The sequence below is a fragment of the Kwoniella mangroviensis genome (genome assembly GCF_000507465.2).
Source record: "Kwoniella mangroviensis CBS 8507 chromosome 1 map unlocalized Ctg01, whole genome shotgun sequence".
NCBI classification, from domain to species: Eukaryota; Fungi; Basidiomycota; class Tremellomycetes; order Tremellales; family Cryptococcaceae; genus Kwoniella; species Kwoniella mangrovensis.
Window position 1 is genome coordinate 2,678,227 of NW_027062533.1, and position 15,203 is coordinate 2,693,429.

The 15,203-nt window shown below is 44.1% G+C and overlaps 8 protein-coding genes across 8 annotated transcripts; 7 read left to right on the forward strand and 1 right to left on the reverse strand.

Moving 5' to 3' along the window:
• Positions 1 to 217: 217 nt before the first annotated feature.
• On the forward strand, positions 218 to 1,048 carry I203_100980 (uncharacterized protein; the record flags this gene model as incomplete). Its single annotated transcript, XM_019145941.1, has 3 exons — positions 218 to 438; positions 496 to 726; positions 811 to 1,048. 3 exons carry the CDS (start codon positions 218 to 220, stop codon positions 1,046 to 1,048), a joined length of 690 nt encoding a protein of 229 aa, XP_019004500.1.
• Positions 1,049 to 1,460: 412 nt separating this feature from the next.
• I203_100981 (uncharacterized protein) lies at positions 1,461 to 2,217 on the forward strand (the record flags this gene model as incomplete). The annotated part of the gene is made up of 2 exons (XM_019145942.2): positions 1,461 to 1,606; positions 1,671 to 2,217. 2 exons carry the CDS (start codon positions 1,461 to 1,463, stop codon positions 2,215 to 2,217), a joined length of 693 nt encoding a protein of 230 aa, XP_019004501.2.
• Positions 2,218 to 2,686: 469 nt separating this feature from the next.
• I203_100982 (uncharacterized protein) lies at positions 2,687 to 3,495 on the forward strand (the record flags this gene model as incomplete). Its single annotated transcript, XM_019145943.1, has 2 exons — positions 2,687 to 3,015; positions 3,108 to 3,495. 2 exons carry the CDS (start codon positions 2,687 to 2,689, stop codon positions 3,493 to 3,495), a joined length of 717 nt encoding a protein of 238 aa, XP_019004502.1.
• Positions 3,496 to 3,923: 428 nt separating this feature from the next.
• On the reverse strand, positions 3,924 to 5,191 carry I203_100983 (uncharacterized protein; the record flags this gene model as incomplete). Its single annotated transcript, XM_019145944.1, has 8 exons — positions 3,924 to 3,973; positions 4,226 to 4,371; positions 4,473 to 4,506; positions 4,576 to 4,727; positions 4,791 to 4,803; positions 4,882 to 4,895; positions 4,961 to 5,051; positions 5,116 to 5,191. 8 exons carry the CDS (start codon positions 5,189 to 5,191, stop codon positions 3,924 to 3,926), a joined length of 576 nt encoding a protein of 191 aa, XP_019004503.1.
• A 365-nt stretch (positions 5,192 to 5,556) lies between these two features.
• I203_100984 (uncharacterized protein) lies at positions 5,557 to 7,390 on the forward strand (the record flags this gene model as incomplete). Its single annotated transcript, XM_019145945.1, has 10 exons — positions 5,557 to 5,702; positions 5,770 to 5,794; positions 5,872 to 5,955; positions 6,036 to 6,160; positions 6,259 to 6,337; positions 6,403 to 6,477; positions 6,544 to 6,776; positions 6,852 to 7,067; positions 7,129 to 7,294; positions 7,364 to 7,390. 10 exons carry the CDS (start codon positions 5,557 to 5,559, stop codon positions 7,388 to 7,390), a joined length of 1,176 nt encoding a protein of 391 aa, XP_019004504.1.
• A 354-nt stretch (positions 7,391 to 7,744) lies between these two features.
• On the forward strand, positions 7,745 to 8,458 carry I203_100985 (uncharacterized protein; the record flags this gene model as incomplete). Its single annotated transcript, XM_019145946.1, has 1 exon — positions 7,745 to 8,458. One exon carries the CDS (start codon positions 7,745 to 7,747, stop codon positions 8,456 to 8,458), a length of 714 nt encoding a protein of 237 aa, XP_019004505.1.
• A 57-nt stretch (positions 8,459 to 8,515) lies between these two features.
• On the forward strand, positions 8,516 to 9,893 carry I203_100986 (uncharacterized protein; the record flags this gene model as incomplete). Its single annotated transcript, XM_019145947.1, has 2 exons — positions 8,516 to 9,455; positions 9,814 to 9,893. The coding sequence occupies 2 exons, from the start codon at positions 8,516 to 8,518 to the stop codon at positions 9,891 to 9,893; spliced, it is 1,020 nt and encodes a 339-aa protein (XP_019004506.1).
• Positions 9,894 to 10,292: 399 nt separating this feature from the next.
• I203_100987 (uncharacterized protein) lies at positions 10,293 to 13,114 on the forward strand (the record flags this gene model as incomplete). Its single annotated transcript, XM_065516779.1, has 7 exons — positions 10,293 to 10,368; positions 10,460 to 10,714; positions 10,810 to 10,887; positions 10,971 to 11,306; positions 11,405 to 11,881; positions 11,967 to 12,320; positions 12,435 to 13,114. The coding sequence occupies 7 exons, from the start codon at positions 10,293 to 10,295 to the stop codon at positions 13,112 to 13,114; spliced, it is 2,256 nt and encodes a 751-aa protein (XP_065373597.1).
• Positions 13,115 to 15,203: the final 2,089 nt, after the last annotated feature.

Below are 15,203 nucleotides of genomic sequence, written 5' to 3' on the forward strand. Positions count from 1 at the left end.
GGCAATGGTCTTTGGCAGAACAAGGTTGGCAAGGATGATGCAGTACGAGCCGTCGTATATCCATTCCATAAAATCAACCCTATGTCCAGTGGGAGACTGAATGATAGCAGGTTCCCAAGTGAGTGCACTGCTTTCATCGTTTATTTCGCTTTCACTTCGTGACCTATCCTCTCATTATGTATCATCAAAAGTACGAGAGAATCATCCGTACACGAAAATGATATCCATCGCCTTCCTACTCTCTTTGGTATATCTCCCTTACCTAGCTTGGCTCCACTGCAAGGTGGACAATATCTCAAGTCTTGTGCTGGAAAGAGTCGAAACCCCAATCTGTGCACCTCAAGGTGCCATCCCAGAACCGATTCAACAAATGATGCCTAACCATCGAGATGCGATTGTGCAGCAAGAGCCTCAGCATCAGCATTTCGTAGAAATCTCGTAAGTATACAAACACATTTCCCTTTTATGACTTTATTGATACAAGGTCTCTTTCAGTTATCCAGAACTCGCTTCCAATGAACCTGCGGAAGATACCTCCCCTCAGAGCATACTCTGCAGTATCGAGACTAAAAGGTTTTCCACAGCCGTTCGACGACTGTACAATGTGGCTAGTCAGGACCACTTCATGCTACCTGATGATCTCGATTGGGATAAATTCCAGCAAGCACTAAACCTGAGTGTGATGGTCAACACACCTGAGACTGGAAGACGATTATTGAAGAATTTGTGACCCATTGATAAATTCGGTCTCGGACATTCCTTCGATTTGATCAAGTACGCAGCCAGCTTAGAGGACGTCTATGCAGGTAGTCGAATGATATCAACTATAGGTAAACATAAGAAGGCACAAGCTGTCGCAGCTTCATCATTTTGGAATACCGAAACTTATGATAAGGACACATTGATGGCTTTACCCGACAGGTGGGCTTGGGCTTATATGAATGCTTTACATACTTGCGAATACGCGTGGCCTAATGTGTATGAGCGAAGATTCTGGAGATGCGTCTCTGCAGCTTTTTTGGAGGAACTAGCTCCCGTAGGTAGTTGAGTTATCTGACAAATAACAGCCTTACAGTAGCACAAGATAAAATCGCTGATTCTATTCGGTCCTATAGTGATTTATGGTACCGTTGGATCTCGACTTCTCGGCAGTATTGGTGCTTGTGAATTCCCCAAGAGGTGAACAAATGAGCTCTGCAATTGCGAATGAGAACATTTGAATGGTACTTTGCTTGTTCGTATGACTTGCTATGTATATGTACTCTTGTGTCGTAGATGAAGTGCGTGGTGCTGTCCCATTGAGAACAGAGACGCAATCTTGATTGCGCAGTCTGATTCGTGTCTACATCAACCTCAGAAGTGTGACCACCGGACAGCCGACAGAACAAAGAACCTTGTCTGTCATCTTTTCTCAATTGATCTTACCAAAAGTCTCCTTACAGACATAATTTCGTTTCATAATGACCCTGCCGGGCTCATACACCTCTCAAGAAGGTGCCAGTGTACCTTATGCTGCTGGATTCGATGGTGGACAAGGTGACTTCGTAGTGATCAGCTCGGACAAGAAAGCATTTTGTGCAGAGAGCTCGAAATTAGCCGAAGCAAGGTGAGTTCGTTTTTCAGTTCGGCATCGGGCTCTGATGACACTCACTTGTGGGATATGTTTGTAGTAAGGTCTTCCGTTACATGCTGGAAGTTAGTGACTCAAATCAACAGAAAGAACTGAAGTTGGATCATTGTTCGGAAGTCCTTCATATCTTTCTATCCGCCCTCATGGACAGATACGTCAATCTAGAATACGTTCAATGGTCGAGGATCAAAGAGGTGGGAGCGCTCTTTCTTCGTTTCGAAACTTGCCATCATGGACCGGAACTCCTCAAAAGCTGGATTCGAGCGGGTCCTTGTGGGGTGAACCACTTTGAGATGTTCGTGCTAGCAAGCAAATTCGACGATGTAGCAACAGGGTCTTGGGTCATCCGCGATATAGGTTGTCCTGGCAGAATCGGTCACCCAGGAGAATTTTGGACGAAAGATCGGTGGCCTCAGTCTGAGTTAAGACAGCTATCCAGTGCCTGGATTGGCGCTTATGCCAAAGCTCATGCCCAATGCCAGGAGAAATACGAATGTCTTTCAAGCACTTACTGGCGTGCAATTGCCAGTGGATTCCTTGCAAATGTGCTCTCTGTGAGTCTGAACCTTTTTGAAAAGCTGAGCTGAAATTTGCTCATGAATCGGATCTCTTGATAATAAAAGATCGCAACAATCTAGTTATTCACCAAAGGTCTTTGCGATGAATCTTTCGAAATAACAATTTGTTTTGTAAAATCAAGCTTTAAGAACGAATATACTATGATATTTTTTCTGTCAATACGGAATACAGTATTCATTGTGTAATGCAACAGCTGCGGTCTCATGGATCGCATTGAGGGATCTTATTCATATACTTCGTGAATAGAGAACAGCCAGCCTAACATGCACATACGTAGACTAGACTAGACTCCTTTCCTCCCTATACGTATAAGTCAGACAGATTCGTATATCAGCATTGCATGCCAGTTCTGAGCAAAATGAGTAAGCCTTGTTCGCACACTCAGAGGTATCTGATACAATATACGGAACAGTATCTTTTTCTTATTCGACACTTTTCCCACAAGATCACCATCGATCACATTCGATCCACTCCAGCATGTCCAAGAATTCAAGATCGAAGTCAACAACTTCCACCACTACCATCCTCGGTCTCACGATCCTCTTCCTGATTCTGGTATCTCAGCTCACATGGATCGGGTGGAAGATCGACAATTCATTTGAGATATCATCTTCATGTCTTTACAATTCGAGCATTAACGATTCTCGACAGTCTGCCACTCCACTTTCACTTGACAAAAGGACTGGTCCCAGCATTGCCACAGGTCTGAGGAGTGTCTTTCAACATCTCAGAGCTGTCGTGAACAAGGTAAAGGACAAAATCATGAAGAATGATAGAGAGCAATCACCATCAAAATCTGATTTTATGTAAGTAATTATCACGTTCATCATGACTATCATAGGCAGTATCGTATCCTACTGTATGTCACGATCAGCCAATCAGCTGATATGAAATACAGTGTAAATTTGAACCATAACGAGAATTCCTTCACCACCGATCAATTGTATCTGATCAACAAATACCCTAAGCCCGTTCGTAATCTATACATATCAACTTTCCATTCTATCCACCGTTATCCCGATCCCCAAGCTGCTCCCATCTCAACAATATCAGAGACCATAAAATGGAAGACTTTGCATCAAACACTCAATTTAAGTCTTACCCTCCAAACTCCCGAAGTAGGTAGACAGCTCTTATCAAATCTTCAGCCAGTTGATCAATATGGTGTGAAACATCAATTCGAGTTGTTCAACCTTGCTGCGCAGTTCGACGATGTATATGCAGCTAGCAGGGTGATCGCATCGATAAGAGGGTACGATAGTGATTGGGCTAATTGGAATGATTGAGAGGTTGGGACTGGGATGGAAAAGCCATGAAGGGTTTACCAAGTAATTGGATATGGGCTTATATGAAAGCCCATCAAGAGACGGCGAAGCCAATAGTCAGATTAGGTACCATTATTGATAAAGAAAGAGAGATTTATTGGTTGGCTGTATCGGCGAGGTTCATGGTTAATTTGACTCCTGCAAGTTGACCTTCAATGCAAGATTTTCACAGCGAGGTAAGTAAATTGACTTTGTGGGATTGCCTTTTAATTAATCAGTAAAATATATCCGAAATTCGAAATCTACACAATTCGAAACAGAACAATTAGTCAGAGAAATTAAAGAAAAGTTTAATATTATTACCTATTATCGATTGTACTCTGATCCTGTCAATACAATACATCTCATCGTACATGCGAATAAGCCGAATCATCAACTAGGCAATGCAATCAATCCGAATCTGATGCTATATCGTTTGGGTCGACTATATCATCATCATCTAATAGCATTTGATCTGAATCAGCGTTTCCCCCCTTTTTGGAAATTCCCTATATTGATTTTACTGCTAGGGCAGCGGGTGTGGAACAAGCCGAGATACAGGTTGGGATACAAGGAAAATAAATGGATGAAAGACGCGACGGAACATAGAAGAAGCAAGCTGAAAAGACAAAAAGCAAGGACGATGAGACGCGAGGGGAGGGAGATCTGATCACAAAGACAAGGGAGAAGATGATAATAGCCACAGACTTACCTTCCACGATATCACCTTTATCCGCAATCATCTCCTCAGCTTCTGTTCTTCTTATAGCCGCCCGGATCTTCTCATCGTCTGCCTCTGAATCGTTGCTGGGTGGAGGAAGGAGGTCTATGGGTTTCTGGTTATATCGATTCTTGATCCTACGTTTTAATCATCAAGTCATTTCAGCCCACACTTGCATGGGTGATACACAAAATGCAATCGTGTTTCGCGTATAAGTAAGATATAAATGCGTACTCACTTGGTATCTGCTCCAGCTTCTAGCAAATGTCCCACTAGATAGAATATCATAATGGATATCAGCAAAATATAAAATATATCGTCGTCCAAATAGCTGGACCCACCCAGGAACAACCTCAACCCTTCATGATCCTCCCATCTATTCCTTACAGCTATATGTAGCGGCGTATCACCCTGTAATCTATTTCGTATGTCTACATCACAAGTCTCGTGCTCTAGTAACGGTTCCAGTATCGATGTTGATGCATGTATGATTCTGCATACACATCTAGAATCAATCGACATTCTATCGTTATGGAGTCGAAAGAAAGGTGCTTACGCGTAATGTAAAGCTACGTGACGGATCACAGAGGCCCGTCGTACGTTAGTATATATCATTCTGTCATTTATAATTGACATATCTTACTCACCGGTATTACCTAGTCTATTAGTTTTATCTCGACCCCATCAGCTATGTCCCGTCTGTCCATGCAGCAAGGACCAGCTCACCCATCAACGTAGTTCACGTCTGTCACTTCACTCAGAGCACTCTCAAACATCTCTTCGTTGTCGTGTTTGGCAGCTGCCAACAGTCGCTCATCTATCTCGTGGAGATCAGTCAATTACAATGGTCCAAGCGTAAATGTGTCTGAGATTGGACGTACTAGCTGAAGCACCCTGATCATCATCCCCGTTCGCTACTGGCGGCGGTGGAGGAGCTGCTCTTGTAGGCGCTGACATTGCGTATGATGTGTATGATACTTTATGCTATTCTATTAGATACGACCGTTGATGATGAACACGTCTTTACTCGTATCTGTTGTTGCTGCCATAGCATCAAGTTATCGTATTGCGGGGTTGGTTCCAGGCGCAAACACATGGTGACGGCGTGTTTTGCACGTGCTGCACATGCAGCAATTGCCGCATTGGGCCCCTTAACCTATTCACTGTGTGTCTGTGCGGTGTGAGAGTAGAGACGTCATTACCATCAATCACTCAGTGGAAGCAATACCCTCGCTTACTGGCGAAAAAACAACAACCCCCATCTCATATCTCACATCTCATACCTTACATTTTACATTCATCATATATACAACAAAAACATCATGTCAGGACTCAAGGCTCACTTCAACGAAAACCCAGTGACTCCCCCAGTAGAGAGAGTGGGAGATCCGATCGATCATTTCGGAGGGACATACGAACCCCCAAAGGAAGAACACAATGAACCTGCTGAACCCATCCCTTTCTCAAGGTGAGCCTACACCTACTTAGCCATGTCAGCTGTTCGCTGTGAGCTTACGATGACTATTCATCCGCAGACCATCAACCCCTACACCTGCTCATGTAAGCATAGACTCTCTTTCGAAGTAAGAATTAAGAACACAGGTGGCAGCGAAAACTGACCAGGAAGATTATCACAGGATCAACTCGCTTTCGTAGGTCTAGGTGAGATGGGTAAGAGGATGGCATCCAACTTGGCCAAACATCTAGCTTCAGAGGGACAGGTGAGGATCTATCATTCTCATAACCGGAAGTTGTTCTATAACGATTCGATTTACTGATATTCCTTCCAAAAACCTTGCAGCCTCCATTGATGGTATACAACCGAAAAGAAGATGGTATACAAAAATTCTTGAAATACGCTACTGAACATGAAGTACCTGAGAGCTCTTACAAGGTCGTCACTGATTTAGAGGAAATTGGAAGAACGTGTGTTACCATTTCTTTCCAATAATCATCGTCATCGTCATCGTCATCGTCATCGTCACGATACTGATCTGTGCTTTGTGATTGTGCCATGTCTTCAGTGCGGATCTCGTGGTGACTTCTTTGGCAGGTGATGAAGCTGTAGAAGCTGTTTATGCTCAACTGTTCCAAGGTCAAGAGGTGAGCCAAATTTCCAATCGCCTCATTTGGAAGTCATACCTAATTGTGGGAATGCTCTTCTGCAGACTCAAAAAGGTACAGGCGATGGTATCAAACCGGGTGGGAGAGGTAGAACAACGATCTTTGTCGACACCAGTACAGTGAGTAGCGTAGTTTCCGAGTCTCTAATGTCATCTGGACTAGCTTGCTGATGAATGATCTCTCAGATCTACCCTACCACCGCTGGTAAACTCGAAGATCTCGCTCGATCCGCCCCTCATCGAGTCTTCCTATCATGTCCAGTGTTCGGTGTACCACGAGCAGCCGAGACTGCCGATTTGATTTTAGCCATCTCCGGAGATTATTTCGCCAAGAAGCATGCTGCTCATGCGCTGGTTCCTGCTATTGGAAGGAAAGTGATGGATTTGGGAAGTAATGTCGAGAGAGCTATGAGTTTTAAGTGAGTAATCTCAAACTCATGAGAGAGAGAATACTGATTGTACTGATGACTACCTTATAATTATTGTTCTCTTAGATTGGTAGGAAACGCATTGGAATTAGGATTTATCGAGCTCTTAGCAGAGTGTTTCACGCTATGTGATCAATCTGGTGTAGGATCAGATAAATTAGTGGAACTGATCAAAGATCAACATAAATCACCTGCTTTGATCAGATACGCCGATAGGATCACCAAGAATAAATTCAATAGTGAAGGTGGATTCAACTTGGGTGGTGGTATAACCGATGCCAGGTGAGTGCATCTCCCGAAACGCGGAATAAGCCGCATTACTGACTGGGCAATACGTTCATAGAAACATTCGGCAACTCGCCGAATCTCACAATGTACCTATGCCTACGATGGACGTAGCTCAACAGCACATGTTATCTGCCCGTGCGCACGGCGGAGATACGATGGACTGGACGGCCCTGGTAGGTGGTCAGAGAATAGCAGCTGGGCTGAAACCATTTGCGGGTAGAGTAAGTGGATGTGTCTCCTTTCTTTACACGAGCGTTGAGGGGGAGAAGACACTGACAATGATGATATAGGTGCGACTTGAGAAGTACGAAGAGTAGATCTGCCGGTTCGATATGGGATTAATGGATGTGACATGAATAGGATGTATCTCGTCAGCTCTCCTCGATTCTCGCGAGTGTAAATGGTATGATACAGTATCCACTAACACAGTCAGAATCCGGACATTTGGATGTTACGTCATTACCATCACCAGCACCACTAATCTGATCGACGCACAGACCCATCACTCAACTTGACTTTTGTATATAAACAACTATCACCTCGTCCTTTTTCCCTTTTCCTTCCTTCTTGATCTATTTATCCATTCTCATCCCAATACCATCCCACATTCCTTCCTCATTGTTGTTAACTATACTACAGATATATCCCACATCACTTGCTATACGCTCACCATGCCACCAAAACTCAGCGACGACATAGTCCTCCTCATCGGTCAACAGCTACAATCACTCAACTACCATAAAACCCTGTCAAGCCTTTCCTACTCCTGCAAGACCAACCATCAACTCCTCACTCCACTCGTCTATCGACATGTCATCTTGACTGATCATTCACTTCCCAAATTGTTCACTAGAATAATCGATATCCCTAACGGAGAGAAACATGCGTTCATCCAACCCATCAACGAGGAAGACGATGAGGAAGACGATATCCCTCTTTCTTCCTTGACTCCGACTAGGAGGCTGAGGGTTCAATTAGGAATGGTATTCAAGATGACAGTCGATACCAACAATGAACAATTCCCCTACGAGATATTGACCACCATCGCCAAATGTCTATTGTTCTATTTCGATGACCTGCTGTTCCCCAGGATCTCCAAGCTGGTATTCACTGCCAAGCATGGCACCATGGGGAGGATAGGATCGTTATCCAGTGACAAAGATCCTTACCATCTCCTTCGAAACTTCTTACCTATCGCGTGTCGACCAAAATACATCTGCTGCTCATTCAACTCCACTACACCAGCATGCCTGAACGATGTATTGGTCCCTTACTTCACAGTCATGGATGAAGATGGCGAAGTCGTCAACATTCATGAAGCTAGAGCTTTTTGCATCCCTCCAAAGTTGTCCAAAAGTAGAATCAGTTATGGCAAGGCGGAGTAACCAAGAGGTGAAGACTGTACTCTACAAAGTCACCCCGAAGGATGTGAAAAGGCGGAAATGAGATATAGGTTGACCGAAATTCTCGTCGGTTCTGCCATACTCACTCACACTACTAGTACCATTCCCCTTGAAGATTCTTCGACCGGTGAAGATAGCCGTCGATCGGACCAAAATGTCATTATCGTCGAGAGAACCGACCAAACCGGATTGACATATCATCAGATGTATGAAGAGATGATCGAGGATGTCAAGAAAAGTACCAATACCAACTCCCCATTTTCACCCGGGATCATGCAGTTCTTACATTCGGTAGCTGTGAATGGTGGTGTGATGACTGGGTTCGGTCCAAATGGTCCGATAGTAACCCCTATTGGTGGATTTATGAACAATGGTGGTAATGGTAATAGTAATGTCGATGGAAGCGTCTATAACAACAACGGCAACAACAACAACAATGGTTATACAACTGCGTCCTCCACCTCGAACGGTAACACTCCTGCGAACACTGCCTCCCACTCTTCAACCCCCGATGCTCCTGCTTCAATCCATCAAAATCCGTCCTTCATTCCTGGTGGCGCCGGCCTCAGTTTCGGATTGCCAAACTTCACTTCAATGTTGAACGGTAGCAACAACAACGCTAACAATGCAAATACTAGCAACGATAACGGCACTAACAGCGGTGTCAACACTGGTGGCTCACATCAAAATATGGCAAACGGTAATTCTGCGATACCTGTCAATATGTCCTCGATGTTCAACGCCTTCACCTCGCTACCTCTTAACTCGTCTGGACCCGCCAATGGGACAGGCACAGCATCTAATTCGGCAGGTGGTAATACTGGTCATCGATCCCAACCGGGAATACCTAACATCTCCTTTGCTCCTGTTCCGACCGAAATAACACCGCAAGACTCAGCTAAGACCCCTTCCAAGGCCAATATTCGGTTCGTGATTCGAGAAGCAGCGGAAAGACAACCAGTTTGCGAAGCTTGTGGAGGTGAGTGCTCATACATCGTTCGCTGGATATAATGCTGTATTGATGTCTGGTCATTCTTCGGTCTTTGTGACTGTATAGAGCTTATCTAATTTACAAATTACTGAAAGAGGATCGGAGGACCTCAGTTGAGCTGACGAAATCATCACATATATGGATCATCTGAAATAAATAAATCAATATGGATTGAATTGTGTATACATATATCATTTCAAGGAGAATAATATAGTCTAATGCCCAGCATGCAACATATATGTGTATATGCAGACAGGAACTTGCATCAACGCATGTCGATATATGAACTGATATGCTTATCAGCTGCGAAGGTTGATGCACAGCGAAGCTGACGGAACGGGTCTAGACTTTGAATTACGCTTGGTGATGTCCGATGTCCGAGTTGCGATGATTTTGAGATTCGAAGGGAGAGGTGAAGACGCCTGAGCGGATTTGACGAGAAGGCAGGTGGCGCGGAAAAAGGGAGGGTTGACCTCATCTTCCGAACCTTCGCCAAATCCTTTTGGCTGCAACACAGCATAGAAGTTAGCTGACGGGATCATCTCTTTTAGAAGTCTTCGGAAATAACAAAGGACTTTGACAAGATGATTTGCTGCGATAGGTTATGCTTCGTCATCCTTTATAGGTAGGTCTGAGCATTCAAGCCTTCTATACGTATTGCCTCAACATCCTTTACATTCCGATAAAGCAACATGCAATCAGTCGTCGCCTTTAGGACATATATAACATCCTTGTATCAAATGGGATCACTGAAGTCTTCCAGCATCAAATGAGAGATGAATAGTCGAACTTGATACTGTATATTTCATCGATTTGATATACAGTATGGCAGACCAGCTCATGTCGAAAGAGGATCTATCCGCCTGGCGATCAAAGTTGATCGACAAGAAAACTACTCTTGGTAAGTCGGATTACTTACCGAAGACAAGATTCAAACGTACGGTAATGTGATCTCGCCAAATTGTATTATATTATACCGCTGTACACGATAGGCCGTCAATTATCATCTCGCCTTGATCGTATAGAACGTCAAATTGTTATCCAACCCACAGCCGAACAATTCTCTTCCGCTGGAAACATCAGTGAATATTTGAGGAAGCAAAAAGGAACGGATCCAGTACCGATCGCCAAATGGTGGAGAGACAATCACGAGGTTGAAGATGAGAGAAGTAGAGCAGTGATTCAAGGGAGTTTCGATTATTTGAGTAAATATGCGGAATATTGTAGATCGAATGATCAGGCCTCGAGTGAGTGTTCAGTTTATAATACTATATGCTCTGACACAAGCCTCAATTGCTAATACAGTACTCTGATCACATTGATGATATTGATGGCATTGTAGAGGAGCCCAACTCACATATGTGGCACAGCGAGACCATGCGATTACTAGGTTCGAGAGAGAATTTCCTAGCTTCCTTTGGTAAGTTGCCCGCTCATATGGTATTGACATGAACCAAGCTTAAGGAAGTCTCGCTGATAAAGATACAACTATAATTCCTGCAGGTGAGGCAGGTCATAGATTTATGAATCAAGTGGAAAGTGCCATCGTCCTAAAACCAAATCATCGATCATTCAAGAGACTTAATCATCTCATACAAGATCCAAAATATTCAGAAATTTATGAATCATTTAGATCGAAAAATCCAGAACTAGCTTCGGAAGGAGTTAGGTATCTGATCGATTATGCAGACAGAGAAAGAAGGTCAAGAGATTCTGCTAAATTGTCGGCAAAGTTATCAAAATGGAAGAAACCTAGAATGAACGATGATTCGACTGTTGATTCAAACTCGAATTCGAATGAACTTGATTTGGGAATCACTTCAATACCTGAAAATTTAGGTGAGTACTCATCTTTTTCTTCATCTCCTTCTTATCTCCCCAGCACTTATCGGAATGGCCGAATACTGCGCTGTTCCACTGATTGGAACAAATTCTAGGTCACGCCGGAGAAGAGCTTTTTCAACGACTGACAGCAGATGCAAGTATAAATCCTTTCAGTGATCAATTCAGGGATCAAGATACCTTGAGGGGGTTTTTGAGTAGACCAGTACCTGAAGAGATGAGCTACGTTCAAGATGTCGATCCAAATGTGACTACTCAGATCCAAGGGTATATCTCTGATTTTGCTAGAGGTCAAAGGGATATACAAGGTCAGATGATCAGAGGTTTGTCAATGCTGTCTGAGCAGGAATCAGGACAACCCCCCACGGATGGTCTGGGCCTGACGAGTCCCCAGGTTGCCTTTGGGCAAGGAATCGCCGGACTGGGATCTGCTGGAATGTCATCGAAGAGTCGCGATACTGAGCATGTACCTGAAACTATTTCAGAACTAGAACGAGAACCATCTGTTCACGACCAAGAAGAGCGTGTGAAGTCTTTCGAAGAGGAATTCGGTTCGAACCACACAGGCATGGGTGAGTGTTTCGATTAGCGCCCACGTCACATATCAACCACTTACTATTTTGCCTACTATTTATCGTTTTTGTGTGTCGTCATCAGGTCGATATGGTCGAGAATACCTTGAAAGACTCCAAAAATATATGGGAAGTGATAAATTCCAAGCCAATAAATTCACAGATAAAGATACAGTTATCGGGAATTTCTTCTCATTGGCGAAATGGTCAAATTACTACAAGGTCGTTAATGAAAAGAAACCTGAATTTACTGAACAATTGGTGGATTACACTCTCGAGCTCGCTCAGAAGAGGATACAAAGTGATCAAGCACGGAACGATACTCTTTTAGCGGATTTGCAAAGTTCTTCAAAAGAACAGGATGAAGATAACTTTTCAGCTGATTTATTGAAATGGAGCAAATTCCAAGCTGATTATAGGGATACGAAGACAGGGTTAGGTGAGTGAGCGAAAAGATCCCAAGAATTTTCTCTTCTTTTTCGTTTGCATTTTTACCTACAATGATCATCGATGTGGGTGTCAAACTCTTTCTGAATGTTTGTCGATTTTGTAGGTGACAAGGGAGCAGAGCAATTACGTGTGTTGAGGAATTATATTATCAGATCTGGATCTGATCGGGTAAAGTATACCACTGAAGAAGGTGTGAGATCCATACTGACCCAACCGAGATGGCACGCATATCCCAAGTTGGAAAAGACCGATCCTGAGCGAGCGAAACAACTCTTGGAATTCGGATCATGGTACTCTCGTCAATTGATCTCGGATAGAGAAGCGAAGAGCCTCACTTTGAGTGTGAAAGATATCGAAATGATGGAAAGTCGATTGGCCAACCAACCTGATTCTCAAGGAGGTACATCAAGTGGTCGAAAGCGTCAAAGACAAGCTACACCTTCAAGCGAAAGTGCGAGTTCAACAGGACACCAGATGACGGAAAGAAGAACCCCTGATCGTGCTTCCCAGAGTAACTTTTCTGAATCGCAAAGAGTGGCTGATGGGCTGCACAAATTCGATGAAGAACAGATGAGAATACATCGTTTGACACTTTTCGGCCTGTACCCCTCGCTGGAGACTGAAGATGACCCGGCAGGTGAAGGAGCCTCAGCCCAGGAGCAAAAGGCGGACAGCGAAGAAGATCTTAACCTGGATGATTATCCCGTGGATCGACAGAGGGAAAGAATCGCTAGACACTTGCTATTCAGTGATGTCCCTCAGACTCCCTTCTTCGATGACTAGTCTGTTCAAGAGGGTCACATCGGCCGTTTAGAATACATCGATCATCAGTATCAGCAGCAAGAGACCATGTCAGACAGTGATCATTCAGCTATGAAGCGGTTAGGGAAAGTTGATCACCAGTATACGTACAACATGAATGCATGCATGCATGCATGGTACATGATACTCACCTTCACATTCGCTTTGCTCAGGGATGTAATACGATACGGATATTGGAGCTATGCTCAAGTGTAAGTGGGGCATATAAAGCAAAGTGATGCTGGGAGCAAGTAGCTCACCCTTTCTTTTCTCCGCTAATCTGACTAGTCGCCCCAAACGATCTGAAGTTATCCAAGTGATCAAGGTCACATCTCCAGACTTGAACGCGCCTGTCCTTTTTCTATAGAACGGGATTACGTTGGATTCATAGCTATTGTGTGCAAATGATGTTCTCAGTAGTGATTTGATGATAGGGTCGAGAGTCTGTCGATCGAAGAGAGCGGTGGTATTGACCAGATTGTTGCCTTGATACAAATACGTGTGTTTGAACGGGTCGATCTGAGTCGGCTTCGACCGAACTATGGTGGTTGTGTCTTCGGAAGACTTCCGACGCGTTGCGGACCAAAAAGGATGATATTGAGTATCACCAAGACCCATAACCACTCTGGGACCGGCCCCATACTTTGATCGATAGAAGGAAGTCAGGCAGGGGAAGTATTTATACGGTGATGGGATGAGCGGAATTTGTGTAATGATGATGGTTTCGCGATGCCAGTCGAGAAATAAACCAAACGCGTCGATGGACTCGTGTTAAGGTCGCGAGTACATTACCTTAGTGCTGCTCATTCAAACATGTACATACGATACAGCTCTTTTGCGAGGAATACGTTCTTCAGGATTATCTCTTTGACACCACAACCAAGCAAGCTACCGAATCACTGAAATCATCTATAGTTCTATAGTACAAATACAGGATTTCATGGGCAAGCGAGATAGCATTCCAAGATAAGAGCCAAGGAGTGTTGGAGGAAAGCGGTGACTAAAGTCTCTCGTGAAAAGCATGTGAAAATTCCGGTGGTAAGAGAAACAAGAATTGGCATTGCTGCAGAGACTCCATACCAAGAGGGCGAATTACACTAGCTGAGCAGACCTTCAAAGGTAAGGCTACAATAGATTTGACATCCACTCGCTCAGATTGGCGCAGCAGCAAATGGGGGCTTCAGGTTGTTTCAAGCAAGCAAAGCGGTCTGTTCCCTTTATGCTGACAGGTTGAATAGGAGAAGCAGCCATACTGATCAGAGATTAAGTAAGATCGAGAGGGGAGCGGGAGGAGCTGACCGTTACACAACATGACGATCTTCTGATAATATGTTAATCTGACTGTTAAGGATATGCTAAGTCTGATCTCTGCATAAACCTGCTTCCTTGATGAATGGACCCAGATTTCGATACACACTAGCAGGCTCAGCTCTTTGGTCCAAGAGGAAGCCTGTTCCACCGTTCAACGCAATCGACAAAACTTGTAACTGATCAGATATCAGGGGATACGAATGCTCCTGATAGCTGCCTATTCCTGGTTGTAATTGTTCATTCAGAAGAGCTTCTGGGCCGTTTGACTCCTTATCAGCCTTGTGTTCATATGGAAATCGCTCAAGACGTCACGAGGTCAACATCGAAGTGCTCCTGGCTATAGATAGATAGATGGCAGATCCGATCAGACTTGACGAAATCGTCAGCTTATCGTACTGCATCATGCGGTGTGGAGTCTTTTTCTGTCTCAGACTTCGCCGTTATCTCGTCGGAGGATCAAAATGAGGTCACTCGTTTGCCCATCATTGAGGTCATGGGAATCCAGCTATTTGAGCAACAGGCTCATGTCTTTGCTGACAAGATAACGACAACATTTTTATATTGTTGGAGCTGTACCTCGTGCTATTTACTGTCTTATCATTCTATTTATGGGTCTGCCGAGACACCATGAGTGTCTCCTGCTTATCTCCTACCGAGTCTGAGAACACTGACAAATCGGATCATGCGTCATGCCAAATTAGCGTTTCACAGCGCGCCACTCAATAGCACCACATGTATCGTGCTGATCGAATGCGCTCGT